Genomic DNA, 15,188 nt, shown 5'->3' with positions numbered 1-15,188 from the left:
TAAAAAAGACAGTGCACTGCAATTATATATGGTAGTTAGTTGGAATGTGCTAGATCAGCATACAATGCCAGGAACTGTTATAGCACACCATCAAGGTGCAAATGAAGCTATCCCATCAGTCACATTTATGCCCACGGCCAGTGCATTTTGAGGGAGGAAACACTCTCAGTCTCACTCCTCAAATTATCAGGTACGCTTACAAAATATTGAAGCCCTCTGCACCGACTGATTATAGAACTAACTTCGTATATATTATGAGCTGACTCAGGGCACAGGACGATACGCTACACCCAGAGTGCCCCCGCATTGCGCAGAAGAGGGACGAGGTTGCCGCTTAGGTGGAGCGACATGACCTTGTCTGTGGAGCCGACGAGCCTGCCGCCGATGAACACTGCTGGCACACCGGTGCTGCGGCCCAGCAGCCTCGCCAGCGCCTTCTCCATCTCGTTTCCCCGCGGGTCCTCGTCCAACTCCACCACCGTTGCGTTCACCCCGAGCTCACGGAAGAGCTGCGTCACTGTGTGGCACATGCAGCAGGAGCTCGTGCTGAAGATCACCACCGCACGCTGAGCTGCCAGCCTTGTCACACGGTCCATCGATCAGGTGGTCTTGTTCGCGGGGGGAGGGGGGGGGGGGGGGGGGGGGGGGGGGGGGGGGGTGAAGAGCCCTTGAAGAGCTAAAGCGAAAATGTAGGCTAGAAGATCTCAGATTGCTTCTTGTATGATTTTTTGAGTACTTGCGCTTTGCATATGACTGGTGTATGGAGGCTGGTTTATATAGGCATGGAGAAGTGATGGCAAAATTGGGTTTTGCAGCGATCCGACAGGTACGGTGCAGGAAGGGTTTGGATAATGTTCAGGCTTCTTCCTTAGCTTGCGACTCCCATAAAAAGGATTAGTGTGGAATATGGAATATTTGGACGGCAACAGCGGTGCAGCAACCTGATGCCGAGATGGATCGTCCTTGGATGTTGATAAGGCCAAGGGATCTTCCTTTTTGTAGTTCTAGGCTATCCTATTCGACAAGTCAGAAGAGAGAGAATGAGATGTAGAGGAGAGAGATACTGATGAGATCATTTTCGTTTAGTAGTCTAGAATATGTGCAAGTTTGGTAAAATGTGGAACATTCAACAGAAGTATTTGCAACAGTATGTAACACCGCTATGGAATCAGAATAAGATGTAACTAGGAGTCGCTGAAACAAGTTGCCGTAATTCACTGATCAAATCCATTTGAAATACAAGTCTTCGCTTTTTCCCTTTTTCAATACCAAAATACCAACAATAACACTGTGAAGAAATGAATACTGGTCTTATTAGAGTAGAGATCAGGACGGAACTTTGTTAAAATACCATTTTAGATTCATACGAAGTCTAAATTGAAGTAGTTTCATATTTTTCTGCCAGCTTTTCATAGCAATCTAATGCATATTTGAAATGTAGTGATTGGGCCATTCAATACTAATCTTTCAGGTCTTTGTTAGGGTATGTCTGTGAAGTGTGGAATGAACTCAAGTTCATCAGAAATAACACTATGGCGGTTTTAGTTTGATACTTCTTTCCAACTAGTTGGTAATTTACTAAACCTAGCGATACCATTGTTCAAGCAAATGAACTTCACGTGTGCATAATTAAGTACATAACAACATCACCCTATGGACTCCGCTAAAACCACAAGTGCCAAGTCGTACATGAAATCTGGTCAGCGTCAAGCCAAGTCAGCATGGAGGAGACAAATTCTATACAAAGACACGATGTCATCTATGACTGGTTCTTATATATCCTGTATGTCTAGAATCACACCAAAAGCAAGCCCCCCACACCTCATCAGATATGCAGGGTATGTGATGCCACGCTCCCAGGTCGCTTTTTTTATTAAAATATTTTTTAAAAATTTCAATACTGGCCATAGAGGTGGCATTTTGTATGGATAAGGAGCATCTCAAAAAAGGTAAGAATCTAGGCAAAGTGTGGCAGCTTATAATTTGCTACTGGAAAGGAACCATGTGACACGTGGTTATGATATTTACATGGCAAGTGTGGCTACTCAAATCAAAAATCTTACAAAGAAATTTTAGTGGTCCGCTGACGGAATAATGGCATTTTGGCATTCCCTGCTTTGGTCAAATCACTCGTATATGCATTCGTGGTCAACAATATTAATTAGAAACAATAATGGAGAACGAAGAGTTTCTGGACTCGTGCTGTGATAGGTCAAGCTGCAGATGACACTTAAGTTGATCTCCATCGAGTGGGGAATATCTGGCTCACACGTAATCAGTAATTAAAATAACCGTCAGTTAATCTAAGGTTCTATTTGTTTGAGATTATAATCCACCTAGATTATATGAGTTGAATTATGGGTCATGGTTGCTATGATCAAAGACCATCCTGGGACAAAAATAATCTGAAATAAGCTAGTCTTGAACAACTTATTTCAGATTATTTGTGGTTCCAAAGTGATGTTTTACCCTACTACTCTTGGACCATAATTCAGCTTATATAATCTAGGAGGGAAACAAACGTACCCTAAATCATGTATTCCCTCTCAAGTGTTTAAAAATAGACCCTGAAACATAACTTTAAGTATGTTACGATATACGGAGTAGTAGTAAAATCAGCTATTCCGCCCTATCGAGTGACAGAGGAGTTAAAACGGCAAAACTGCCTCTTTACTCTTTCATTAGGAAAGTAGATTCAGAGTCTGACGAAGTATAACAAAGATTTTATCTGTCTATTAATTGTGAAATAGCAGCATCTTATGGCAAGTAAAAGTGCTTTCAAAAGGCAATATGCAATGCCTGAAACATTATCCTATCATTATTAACTGATAAATTAACTGATAAAGATTAGTTCTTAGTAGTTACTGGAACCATAGTTATTAGAACCGAACTGTCGAACCGATCGAGTGCTCGGTTCAATGGTTCATTGGTCCAACCGTTGAACCACTGGTTTAAAGCGGTTCAAAATGCTGGGGAATGCACCTTCAGTACCGAGTCCTAACCCCCCTTAGTACTGGTTATGCAATCGGTATTGCTATATCGGTACTAAAGATGGTCCTTTAGTACCGGGTCATATAACCGGTACTAAAAGGGTATATAGTACTAATCTGTTTTTTTGCAAAAACAAACGCATCGTCACAAGTCACACGATTTTCATGTGTAATATGCGCGTGCGCAGTCCGTGGGATTCAAACCCGCGACCTCCAACCTCATGTGATCCTTCCTTACCACTCCACCTACACAGCACATGTGATGGATGTGGATATGATTTTCTTTTGAAGTAACCCGTGAAGAGACTTTTAGTACCGGGTCGTAACACCACCCGGTGTTAGGACCTGGTACTAAAAGTTCTAGGCCTATTAGTACCGGATCATAACACCACTTTTTAGAACTGAGTGGTGTTACGATCCAGTACTAAAAGGCCTCGGGGGACCCCCAATTTTGGACCCGGTGCTAATGGTAACATTAGTAACGGGCTAAAAAGCTACCGGTACTAAAGTCGAGGACGAATGCTCATATTTCTAGTAGTCTATCACAAGTGACAACATGCATGGTGCGATGGTAAGTTCCTCCATCCTGATGCTTCCGGGCAGTCCAAACGGTTTATCCTGGTTCAATTGCACAATCGGTCTTTTACGTGGATCGGACTGGCGGAGGCTTCGGTTCCTAGTTATTCTGGTTGGACCACCGATCCGGTCCTAACGGTCCTAATAACTAGGATTGGAACTATCCATTGACAACGACCAGGCTTGGACCGATTGGTCATCAGGACCTTAGTGCACCTAGCCCAAGAGGTCGCAGGTTCAATTCCTAGTGGGGATGAATTTTGGTGGGTTTTCCAAGATTTATTCCTAGGTTGCTATGGGCACGCGCATGTGTTCAGTGGTACTGGTACTGCACGTTTCCCACGCAATGAGGGCAATAGTGTCTTCAATCTCTTCTCTAACGCGTGTGTGCGCATATGGTGTGAGTGTGGTGTGTGTGGTTGTGTGCGTTCAGTGGTACTGGTACTGCACGTTTCCCACGCAATGAGGGCAATAGTGTCTTCAATCTCTTCTCTAACGCGTGTGTGCGCATATGGTGTGAGTGTGGTGTGTGTGGTTGTGTGCGTTCTATGCATGTACCCTTAAAAAAACTATCCATAAATGGAGGACAGCGCAAAACTAGGGTGGGCTTATGGCCCTTACAAGTATTAGGAACTCCCTCTGTACACAAATGTAAATATTTGTGGAATTTTAAGAGCAGATTAAGGAGGAAGGGAAATGATGATGCGAACGGGCTTGGGACCGGTTGGTCACCAGAAGCCCAAGTAGAACCGGCTTTAGTAGGAGGTTCCAGATTCGATCTCCTTCAGAAACTGATTTCAAGAGGATTTTTCCTAGACTTTTACAGCCTGAACACGTGCTAGGAACTAGTATCCGAGATCATATATTCAAAGCAAGTATGTAAGTGTAAGATGTAGGTCTTAACTTACGCATAGGTGTGTGTGGGGTGTGTTGGGTGTGTTTTTCTGTAAGTTCAGATACTACAACTTGTACTTTAATAAGCGAGGTTACTAAAAAATTTACTACTGATGGCCCCACATGGTTTCACCTGAAGCTCCGCCATTGGCATTATCTCGCAAATAATAGAACAAGAAAAACATCTCCAGCCATGCTCCATTTAATCTGTCAAATCTGTTTATCATATTACGTACATCCTTGAGAAAGATGCCATATTGCCATGCTTCTACGCTGCAATATCCAAGGTCCCTTCATGGCGTCAACTGTGTTATCTCATTGAGCATCACAAAAACTACCATCCTTTTTTCTAGCTAATTCTCACGATGAATAGAATCTTTAATTTGAGATCACATTCACAAATGATGTATTTCAAATGACAAGTGCTGAATAATCTAAAATTGCAAACTGCTGTCACTGACTATCGGCCATCACAATAAATTGTTGAAGTAGACGCTTTGAATTGACCTAAACACAGAAGTCAAACACAAGAAGTAAAGAATGAATGCAAATGCTGAATGGTTGTATTTTTGTTCTATTTTCCTTTTGTTTTTACATTTCTATTAATTTTTTTCATCTATTCTTGGCTTCTGAGTTATATGTATAGCCCCGTCCTTTGAGTTAGTCAAGAGCTAGTGGACACTTGTGTGGCCTAACCTTGATAAACGGAACAATTCGCGAAGCATATATGCAGAAGTCTCATCAAGAATAATTTCAAGATAATGGTAGCTTTTCTGAACCTATGATTTGTAGAATTGCAGTAAAAGAAAAGAAGTTGCAAGGTATATCAAGTCATCAAAACTCACTATATAAATTGTAACTAGTGAGTTGAATGTGGGAGTTAGGTTGTGTGGTGTACTACGGGACAATAATAAATATCACGGTAATTAACAACTTGAGTGTTTAGAAATGAAGAGTGATTGTCCTCAAATATGAGGGCTGGAGCATTTTTGGCTAATGCAAAATTTTCAGTCAAAAGTAACCTTAAAAGAAGACTTAGTCAGAAGTACTGATGGAACCAACTTTTATTTGATCATGCTACCAGTTATCTTATCTGCACGGAATCCTCATTTACTAAGATCTGAAACCGGTGGTGAACTTAATTTGACAAAGAACCAATGGGGCCAAGCTATGGGTTAACCTGATCATCCACATGACATTTTAATAGTATGACTAGGATTTACTAGTATGGCATGAGGAGATATGAGAGAATAATATATGGACAATCAGTTCATGTTCTACGTTGAATTCATTATCCAAGCATTCATTTCCTATCCTCAAGATAGTGTGCCTTCCATTATATGAAAACAGTAATCCTCAAGAAACTAGGTGACTTTAATAAAAACACAATCCATAAGGTATAATCCAGCATGGTAATCTGGTCCTCTGCCTTCCCCATGGATACAAGTTTACAAGGATTCATCCATCCTTTAAGCGTGCGAGCTTGTCATCGTTCTCGAATGGAAAAAAATAAAGAGCAGGGAAAAAAGGCACTGAACAACGCATCTCGATTTTCCTAACAAGTAAAGAGCAGGGAAGCTTGACCATTTATGGTTGTGTTTAATTCCATCCAAACAAGAGCCTTGCTCATGCGTGCTCTCAGCCTCTGTAGCCTTGTATTCTCTTCTGTACTGTCTGCAGAAATAATGCAAACGAACAACAAAAAAATGTTCAATTTCTCTTATTTATTTTCGAATTTCAACAAAAAGTAGGTACCACTAACTAAAAATATTTTTCTACAATTCAAATATAAAGTAACTGTAGTAAAGAGAACATTATGAACAAAACCAGTGGAGCACTAGAATGTGGACGGGAACTGTACAGCATTGCATTGAAGGAAATTAAATTTGTTAATTATTACTGTTAGAAATCTAGGCATAATTTGATATATTTTAATTCCAAAATTAAACATGTAAAAACATTAACATTATCATGACTTCATGACTGAAGTGAGTGAATCAGAATATGTGCGTGTGTTCATGTTTAACACAAACTTAAGCATGAACAGAATGAAACCGAAAAGGTTTGGTTTGTACCCTTGGACAGGGCTAGTGCCGGAGGCACCAGATGCGTCATTATCATCTCGAGATTAGTCATACTAATTGAGTTGATGTAGTTGTACAAGCCAATCTAGGAAGAGGTACGCAGTGTAGTCTCTCGAACGACACCGGGAAGTAGATGAAGTAGTCGTACAGGCCATTGGGATGTAGACGACGTAGTCGTTCAGGGAGCAAGCAAGCAGTCGCGTGGAGACGCTTCCCAAAAACCTGATTGCTCACTATCCCGTGTAGGACCTTCAGCATGTAGGGTTTCGGAGGCCTGCTCTTGCTAGGATTGTGTGCGCAGTGCTAGCGATAGGGATGCAAAGACAACAGCTGAAAACAAAGGAGGAGAGGGAGAGATCTCCTGAAAAGGAGTACCTAAGTGTTGTTGTGTCTGGTGCGAGTTGAGAAGGAAGGGTGCCCCATTATATAAGCATGCAGGGAAAGAGGGGAGGATGAATTTGGACATCATTAGGTGGAGCAATGACCATTAACGCGTCGGTTATTGGTAACGGACACAATCAAATCACCACCATCAATATGTCAGTCATCAACACCATTAATAGAGCAGCCATTAATCTCGATTGGTGCAAAAACTTCCCATTCCACGCAGCACATCACGCTCGGCTCGCACCGCACCGCCCGCCTGGTTGTGTCGCGTCTGGCTGGTCGGCCGTGCCGCACGCCATGTCACGCCTCGCCCATGGCCTCGGCTCGACTCGGCGAGGCGAGCGACTGCGCACGCGCGTGGCTCGCCAACTCCCTTCTTTTAACTTCACATAGGGTGTGCAATCAGTCCACCTTTTAAGTTGATTAGAATTCTCCTCAACAACCAATGTGGTATTAACCACTTTTGACTCCCTAGCATTTATTAGTGGGCTTTAATTCTTTTCATCGAATTATTGAATAATTGGGCCAAGCCATATATTCCAACAATCCCCACCAAGAATTTCAAGCCACACTAGAAATGCTCTCAAATCCACTATAATCTTTGATATACTAGTATTTCAATGAAGACCGTTAAGTTGAACATCCATCTAGAACTAAGGTTACAATTATTCACAACTAAACAATGGATTATGCCTTGAATTGTCAGTCTTGTGCAAACAAGCTTGGCCAAAGCCCTTTCACTGATACTAGGCTGCGAAAGCATCCCCGCGGTTTGGAGCTTATAAGTCATACTCGAGGCCTTTCATGGGTTTCTAGAGATCACCCAATCTCATAGACTATAACCAATAGTCAGACCCACATAGGTGTATTTATCAAAAGATGTTCTGTAGGACAACGTCCTTGCTTCAAAGTAAACAACACCCTTGTTTCTAAGAAGCCACTTGGAACAGATTAAGGCCCCCTTTGGTAGGGCTTCAGCTGGGGCTTCTCCACCCGTAGAAGCCGAAGCCCTACCAAACGATCTTCACCAAAATGGCTTCGGGGAAGAAGCCCCTCTGAACCCGCTCTCTGGAGCCATTTGATGGAGAAGAAGCCCAAAAAACCGGCTCCCCGCGGCTTCTTCCCGTCGTTCCCACCCTTGCCCTCAGGGAGCCCGCGGGTGGAGGTGAAGGGTACGGTAGAGGCGGTCTGGCGGTGCAGTGGAGTCGGAGCAGCGAGGTGGAGGCGGAACGGCGTGGTGGAGGTGGCCTGGCGGCGCGGCGCGGCACGGCACTGGAGGCAGAGCGGCGTGGGGATGGAGGCATGGCGTGGTGGAGGGCAGGGACGGCGGCGCTAGGGGCTGGCGGCGGAGCGGAGGCACTGGGGCGGCCGGCGGTGGAGCGGAGGTGAGCGGAGGCGCTGGGGCAGCCGGCGGTGGAGCGCAGCACTGGATGAGCGGATAAGGCAGGCAGAGGCGTTGCGAGCAGATAAGGCTGGCGGAGGCGGATAAGAATTAAAGGAAAGAGAAAAAAAAGAAGGGAGAAAAAAGAAAAAGGAAAGAAAAAAATAAGGAAGGGTATTATGGACATTTCATATTTTTATCCATGTTACTCATTTAGGAAAAGCTGTTCTGCCAAACGTTTTTCCATCCAGATTAGGTGAAGCCAAAAAAAGCTGTTTCATCAAAGAAGCCACAGCCACAGCCATTTTAGCCACAGCCGCAGCCCTGCCAAATGAGCCCTAAGGTATAAATCAGCTTGCCATACAGAATTAGAAGTGATGCATCTTCACTAGAATGAGCCTTTTACAAAGGATCTCTTCTCTCAGTCAGACTATAGCTTGTTTCACCACTCTACTTCATGGGATCTCCAATCACATAGAGCAGGTTACCATTATAGAAAGACTCAGGTAGGTCTCAAGCCCAATTCCATAGATGCATTGTCAATCATGTTTCCTGAAAGACCCTTTGTGAATTGATCTGCCCAGTTCTTAGCTGTTTGGATATAATCAAGGCTATCACTCCGGAGTTTCTCAATTTCCTGACAGACTTCAACTTCACTCTTTACATGCCTAGATGACTTCATGTTATCCTTTGAACTGCTCACCTTGACAATCACAATTTGATTATCATAGTTCATTAGGATAGCCAGTATCAGTTTTTCAACTATCAGCAAATCCATAAGGAGATCACGAAGCCACTCGACCTCAACAGTGCAGTATCTACTATTGTGAGTTTTGCTTCTATTGTTGACCTCGTTAAGATGGTCTTCTTGCAAGACTTTCAGGAAACAGCACCACCTCCAAGGGTAAACACATATCCACTTGTGGCTTTTATCTCATTAGTATCAGAAATCCAATTCGAATCACTATAACCCTCTAGTACCCTTGGGTACCCAGTATAATGAATCCCATAGTCCATAGTACCTTTTAAATAGTGCATTACTCTTTCAAGAGCATTCCAATGATCATCTCCCAAATTTGAAACAAACTGGCTTAGTTTGCTCACAACAAACAAGATATCAGGTCTCGTAGCGTTAGCTAAGTACATAAGTAAACATATGATCTAGGAGTATCTCAGCCTTAATACTTTACTAGCATCATAAGGTGCAGGACGCTGAGGATTCGGTTAGCCGATTTCTAGCGCCAACACACTTTTGGCACGCCCGGTGGGACCGATACAACCACCACTATGTCGAAAGCTGCCGAAGCCTCGGAAGACAACGTCATCGAAGTGACAGAAGCAGACCTCAGGGACGACCAGAGGGAAGAATTGGAGAAGCAGATGGCATACTACCGGAAGACATGTCTGCAATCCTTCAGTCGTACCAGGAGCGGAGAAACTGTCAAAAAGACTCTGTTTCCAACTCCCCGCTAGATCACAATCACCGAGGACTCGGACAAGATGTCCGAGATGGTTCAACAATCTGTCTATCAAGCTTTCATTGATCAATCCCCGGTGATTTCTAATACGGTATACAATGCCGTCATCAGCTCCTTGGCTAGCGGCGTATCCCAAGGGTACCAAGGGCCGGCATATGCTCCACCAATTACGGCCCTAACCAGGAGTTATTCAAGTACACCTTATTCGGCTCCTCAGCCGATCCAAATTCCAATTGGAGGACCCAGCGCTTCCTCATCTTCGATCCCTCTGGGGTCTAACGACGCGCAATATCTCCAGCCGCGTCCCGTTCAGTTGTCCTCCGCGCAGTTTCCTCCTTTGAATTCAACGCCTTGTGGGGCACCATCAGTGACGGCCGTCCAGGATAAATCGGCCAGCCATGGAAGTCCTCAACTCCAGGCATCTTTCCAAGTGGCCGTTAGGCTGACGATGCCACAGTATCAGCGTGTCACGCCGGAGATGAGCAGGGGGGCAGAAGCAACGGAAGTACTTCGGGGCGTTGCGCCGCTCGTACTGTATGATGAAGCGGCCAACTTATTCAAACAGCCGACCCCGACTACGCAGCCGGCTATGACACATCAGGCGTCGCACGCTTTCGCTCATCACCCTGTCATCCCACCGCCAGTATACCAACACGCGCTGGTTCCCCAGCCGATAGTCCACCAGCAACAGCCAGACTGGACGGCACGCATTGCTGAGGTGATTCAAGAGCAATTCGGTTTAAAACCGAAGGTGCAGACCTACACATACAAGACACCATACCCGCCTACATATGACTTACTGCCGTTTCCCAATCGGTACAAAGTTCCAGATTTCACTAAGTTTTCGGGGCTGGATGACACCTCAACTGTGGAACACGTGAACAGATTCATCATCCAATGCGGGGAAGCAGCGGTGCAAGATGCTCTACGGGTGCGCCTTTTCTCGTCATCCCTGTCTGGGTCGGCCTTTCAGTGGTTCACTACATTACCGCCCAATTCGATAATTACGTGGGCTGATCTGGAAAGGCAATTTCATAAATACTTCTACGCCAGAATACATGAGATGAAGCTGTCCGATTTAACCAGCCTCAGACAGAGAAGCGACGAGCCGATTTCCTCATATGTGCAAAGGTTCAAGGAAATCAGGAACAAGTGCTACTCCCTAGCCCTGACCGATGCGCAATTGGCCGATATAGCTTTCCAGGGTCTCCTGCCTCATATCAAAGAAAAATACGCTTTGCAGGAGTTTGAGAGCTTAAGCCAAATCGTCCACCGACTGTCTGGTCAAGAAGTACGCCCTTTTGATCCACGGAGGAACTTCCAGAAGAAGGTGGCATACTTAGAAGAGTTTGAAATGGAAGAAGAAACAGAGATCGGCCTTGCAGAATGGATTAAAGGGAAAAAGCCGATATCGTGTCCATTCGGAAAGAAGGAGCCGGAAACGTTCGGATTTGACACGTCAAAGGCCGATAAAATCTTCGACCTTCTCCTCCAGGAAGGACAGATCAAACTCTCGCCGTACCATACGATTCCGTCTGCCGAACAGCTGAAGAAGATGAAATATTGCAAGTGGCATAACGCCACCTCCCATGATACGAATGAATGCAAAATCTTCCGGCAGCAGATATAGTCGGCCATCGAGCAAGGCATACTCAAATTTGAAGTTCCAACAAAACCAGCCAAGCCGATGAACATCGACCAGCACCCCTTCCCCACCAACATGGTTGACACGGGAAAGAATTTGCTCCAAACCAAGGTGCTGATGTCCGAATCAGCTAAAAAGAGCGGCGCCGTGGACCCCAGAAATCAAGCGGCGCCCGAAGACGTCAAGGGGAAACGGAGGATGAAGGACGATGGCGACAGATCAGGAGAACCACGCAGGCCCATTACTTCCCAATTTCTGCTCAACAAATATCAACGGCAACATGAACGTTCAAGATCCCGGGAAGAGGCGATGCGGCGACATGAAGATCATTGGCGATGCCCGTTCTTCATCCACTGTTGGGAAAGCAACCTCAGGTTGCCATCGGCCGATAATTGCCCTGAATGAGACGGCCTGTATCGTAACAATCGGCCGTTCAGGAGGTCTCGCTCCAGAGATGGAAGACCAGAGCCGATCAGCAGGAACTGGCGCGAACAAGAAGACCGACGCCCTCCTGTGCGTGATCGGCTGGGGGGCAGAAGTGACCGATATGACCGGTCGGAAGACAGGCGCGAGCGGAACGATAGGCCGGGGGGCAGATTCGATCAACACAATCAGCCACAAAACAAGGTCAGCGTTCACAACCGACTCGAAGAGATGGCCGATGCTTGGGTATCAGACGAGAACCCCTTAGGACGCGAACAAGAATGGGAACGCGCCAGGCCATGAACCAAACCAGTGAACCCCAGGTGGTGCCCCGATGGATTGACCAAGTCTCAAAAATGAAGAATCCAACGTCTCCGCCAGTGGGAACAGCAGGAAGAAGAGCAACGGCATACGGCGGACGAGAAAAACGGCAGGTCTTAGATCTGGCGCCCCAAAAGAAACGACAGGGGAGGCGACGAATCGGCAGCCGACATCGGCATGGTTTTCATACTGCCGATGGAATTCATGACTCCTGTTGACCGACAGAACATGTCGGCAATAGAAGAGCAGATGGCACAATTGGCTTTGGAGCCAATGAAAGCCACGTTCGAGAAGCCCGAAGATGACAAACGACAACACCTGAAGGCATTGTTCCTTAAAGGGCATGTCAACGGCCGGCCCATCACAAGATTACTAGTAGATGGAGGAGCTGCGGTTAACATCATGCCGTACGCCATGTTCCGGAAGCTAGGGAAGAGTGATGACAACCTGACCAGGACAGATATGATGCTCAAGGACTTCGAAGGCAACGTGTCCCCCGCCCGCGGCGCACTCTGCGTCGACCTCACCATCGGCAGTAAGACCCTTCCTACTACTTTCTTTATTATTAATGGCAAAGGGTCCTACAACATGCTACTCGGCCGAGACTGGATACATGCAAATTGCTGCATCCCGTCTACGATGCACCAATGCCTCATGCAATGGGTCGGCGACAATATCGAGGTGGTCACTGCCGATTCCGCATACAGCGTCGCGGCGGCCGACACGCAGCAGTGGAGCTGCGAGAACATCAAGTGCATATCCGGGAGAATATGGGACACTGATTTCCTGAAAGTGTCCGATTTTGGCCTGCAGCCGATCCGAGCAGTCGGCTCCGAAGATTCAGACTAAATGGATTAGTTCGCCCGAGAAGATGGAAAGCTGGGACACAGGTTCACGTCGGCCGATTCATTAGAAATGATAGACTTAGGCGATGGCACCAAACCAAGGCCGACATATATTAGTGCAAATTTGGATCCGGAATACAAATGTAAATTGACAAATTTATTAAGAGAATTTAAGGATTGCTTTGCTTGGGAATACCATGAGATACCCGGATTAGACCGATCTATTGTCGAGGATCGGTTACCCATAAAGCCGGGGTATCGGCCGTATCAACAGCGTGCACGGCGGTGTAATCCTAAAATCCTACCTGACATAAAGGCCGAAATAACGCGGCTAATCGAAGCAAAATTTATTTTGCAATGCCGTTATGCCGAATGGATCTCCAACATTGTACCAGTATATAAGAAGAACGGAAAGCTCCGCGTATGCGTCGATTTCAGGAACCTCAATCAGGCCACGCCAATGGACGGATACCCTATGCCGACGGCCGATGCCCTGATAGATGCCGCCGCGGGACACAAGGTTATTAGTTTCATGGATGGAAACGCTGGATACAATCAGATACTAATGGCCGAAGAGGACATATCCAAGACGGCCTTCAGATTCCCGGGTCACCTTGGTTTATTCAAGTGGGTGGTAATGACTTTCGGTTTGAAGAACGCCGGTGCTACATATCAGCGAGCCATGAATTACATATTTCACAAACTTATCGGCATACTGGTAGAGATTTACATCAACGATGTCATAGTCAAATCAAAAGGACACCAGGAGCATCTGGCCGATTTACGGCAGGTACTGGAGTGCACGAAGAAACACGGGCTGAAGATGAACCCGAATAAGTGTGCCTTCGGTGTATCCGCCGGACAATTCTTAGGATTCATGGTTCATGAGCGGGGAATAGAAATCAACCGGAAGACCATAGCGGCCATCAATAAGGTCGTGGCCCCGCAGAATAAAACTGAGTTGCAATCTCTAATCGGCAAGGTGAATTTCATCAGAAGATTCATATCTAATCTGTCTGGGCGTATCCAAGCCTTCACACCATTGTTAAAGTTGAAACCCGACCAAGAGTTCATATGGGGAGAGGAGCAACACAAGGCATTAGAAGATATCAAGTAGTACTTGGTCTCACCACCAGTATTGGTCCCACCTCGAACTGGTAAGCCGTTTAAACTATATTTATCAGCCAATGAACGAGCTATCGGGTCGGCTCTGGTCCAGGAGTTCGAGGGAAAGGAACGGGTAATATATTATGTCAGTAGAAGACTTTTGGACGCCGAAACAAGGTATCCCCCAGTAAAGCGGCTATGCCTATGCCTTCACTTCTCATGCACCAAACTCAGGCACTATTTGCTATCGGCAGAATGTGTAGTCGTATGCAAAGACGACGTGGTAAAATACATGCTGTCATTGCCAATTTTGAAAGGACGAATCGGAAAGTGGATCTTGGCTTTATCGGAATTCGATCTTCGATATGAATCGGCAAAAGCCGTCAAGGGTCAGGTCATGGCCGATTTCATTGCCCAGCACTGCGGACCAGAGGCTACCTTCATGGAACCAGTGCCTTGGACCTTATACTTTGATGGTTCGTCATGTGGGGCTGGATCAGGAATCGGCATCGTCCTCATATCACCTCAGGGGGCAAGCTATGATTTCTCTCTGCCGATAGAAGCATCCGCCACTAACAATCAAGCAGAGTACCGAGCTGTGTTGAAGGAATTACAATTGTTAAGGGAACTCAAGGCTGATGCTATCGAAATTTTTGGGGATTCCATGCTTATCGTGGACCAATTAACAGGAAGGTCCGAATGCAAGGATGATGTGTTAAGGATTTATTACGAGGATTGCCTGCAGCTTCTGAAAGAATTCAAGTCCGTGGTTATTGAGCACATCCCTAGGAATCACAACGAGGATGCCAACAAACTCACCCAACATGCATCTGGATATCGGCCGATTCAAGGCGCCATGGCTCTGGAACTCGCGGTCGATGACTGGCGAAAAGAGATCGCCGATTACCTGAAAGATCCATCTAAGAAAGTGGATCGGCGGATATGATTTCATGCTACAAAATATGTGTTACTAGAAGACAACTTGTTCTACCGAACGATTGATGGCGTCCTACTCAAGTGTCTAGGAACAGAAGAGGCGAAGACTCTGATGGGAGAA

The 15,188-nt window shown here is 45.8% G+C and overlaps 1 protein-coding gene across 1 annotated transcript; it reads right to left on the bottom strand.

Annotated features, from left to right (window-relative positions):
- Positions 1–645, bottom strand: LOC117855676 (glutaredoxin-C1). Its single transcript, XM_034738056.1, has one exon. The coding sequence runs from the start codon at positions 594–596 to the stop codon at positions 285–287; it is 312 nt and encodes a 103-aa protein (XP_034593947.1). The 5' UTR covers positions 597–645; the 3' UTR covers positions 1–284.
- Between the last annotated feature and the right edge of the window lie 14,543 nt (positions 646–15,188).

The sequence above is a fragment of the Setaria viridis genome, chromosome 5 (genome assembly GCF_005286985.2).
Source record: "Setaria viridis chromosome 5, Setaria_viridis_v4.0, whole genome shotgun sequence".
NCBI classification, from domain to species: domain Eukaryota; kingdom Viridiplantae; phylum Streptophyta; class Magnoliopsida; order Poales; family Poaceae; genus Setaria; species Setaria viridis.
This window is presented reverse-complemented; position numbering and strand designations above follow the sequence as displayed.

Coding starts and splice junctions, on each gene's coding strand:
- LOC117855676 (XM_034738056.1), bottom strand. CDS start 596: ATGGACCGTGTGACAAGGCTGGCAGCTCAGCGTGCGGTGGTGATCTTC.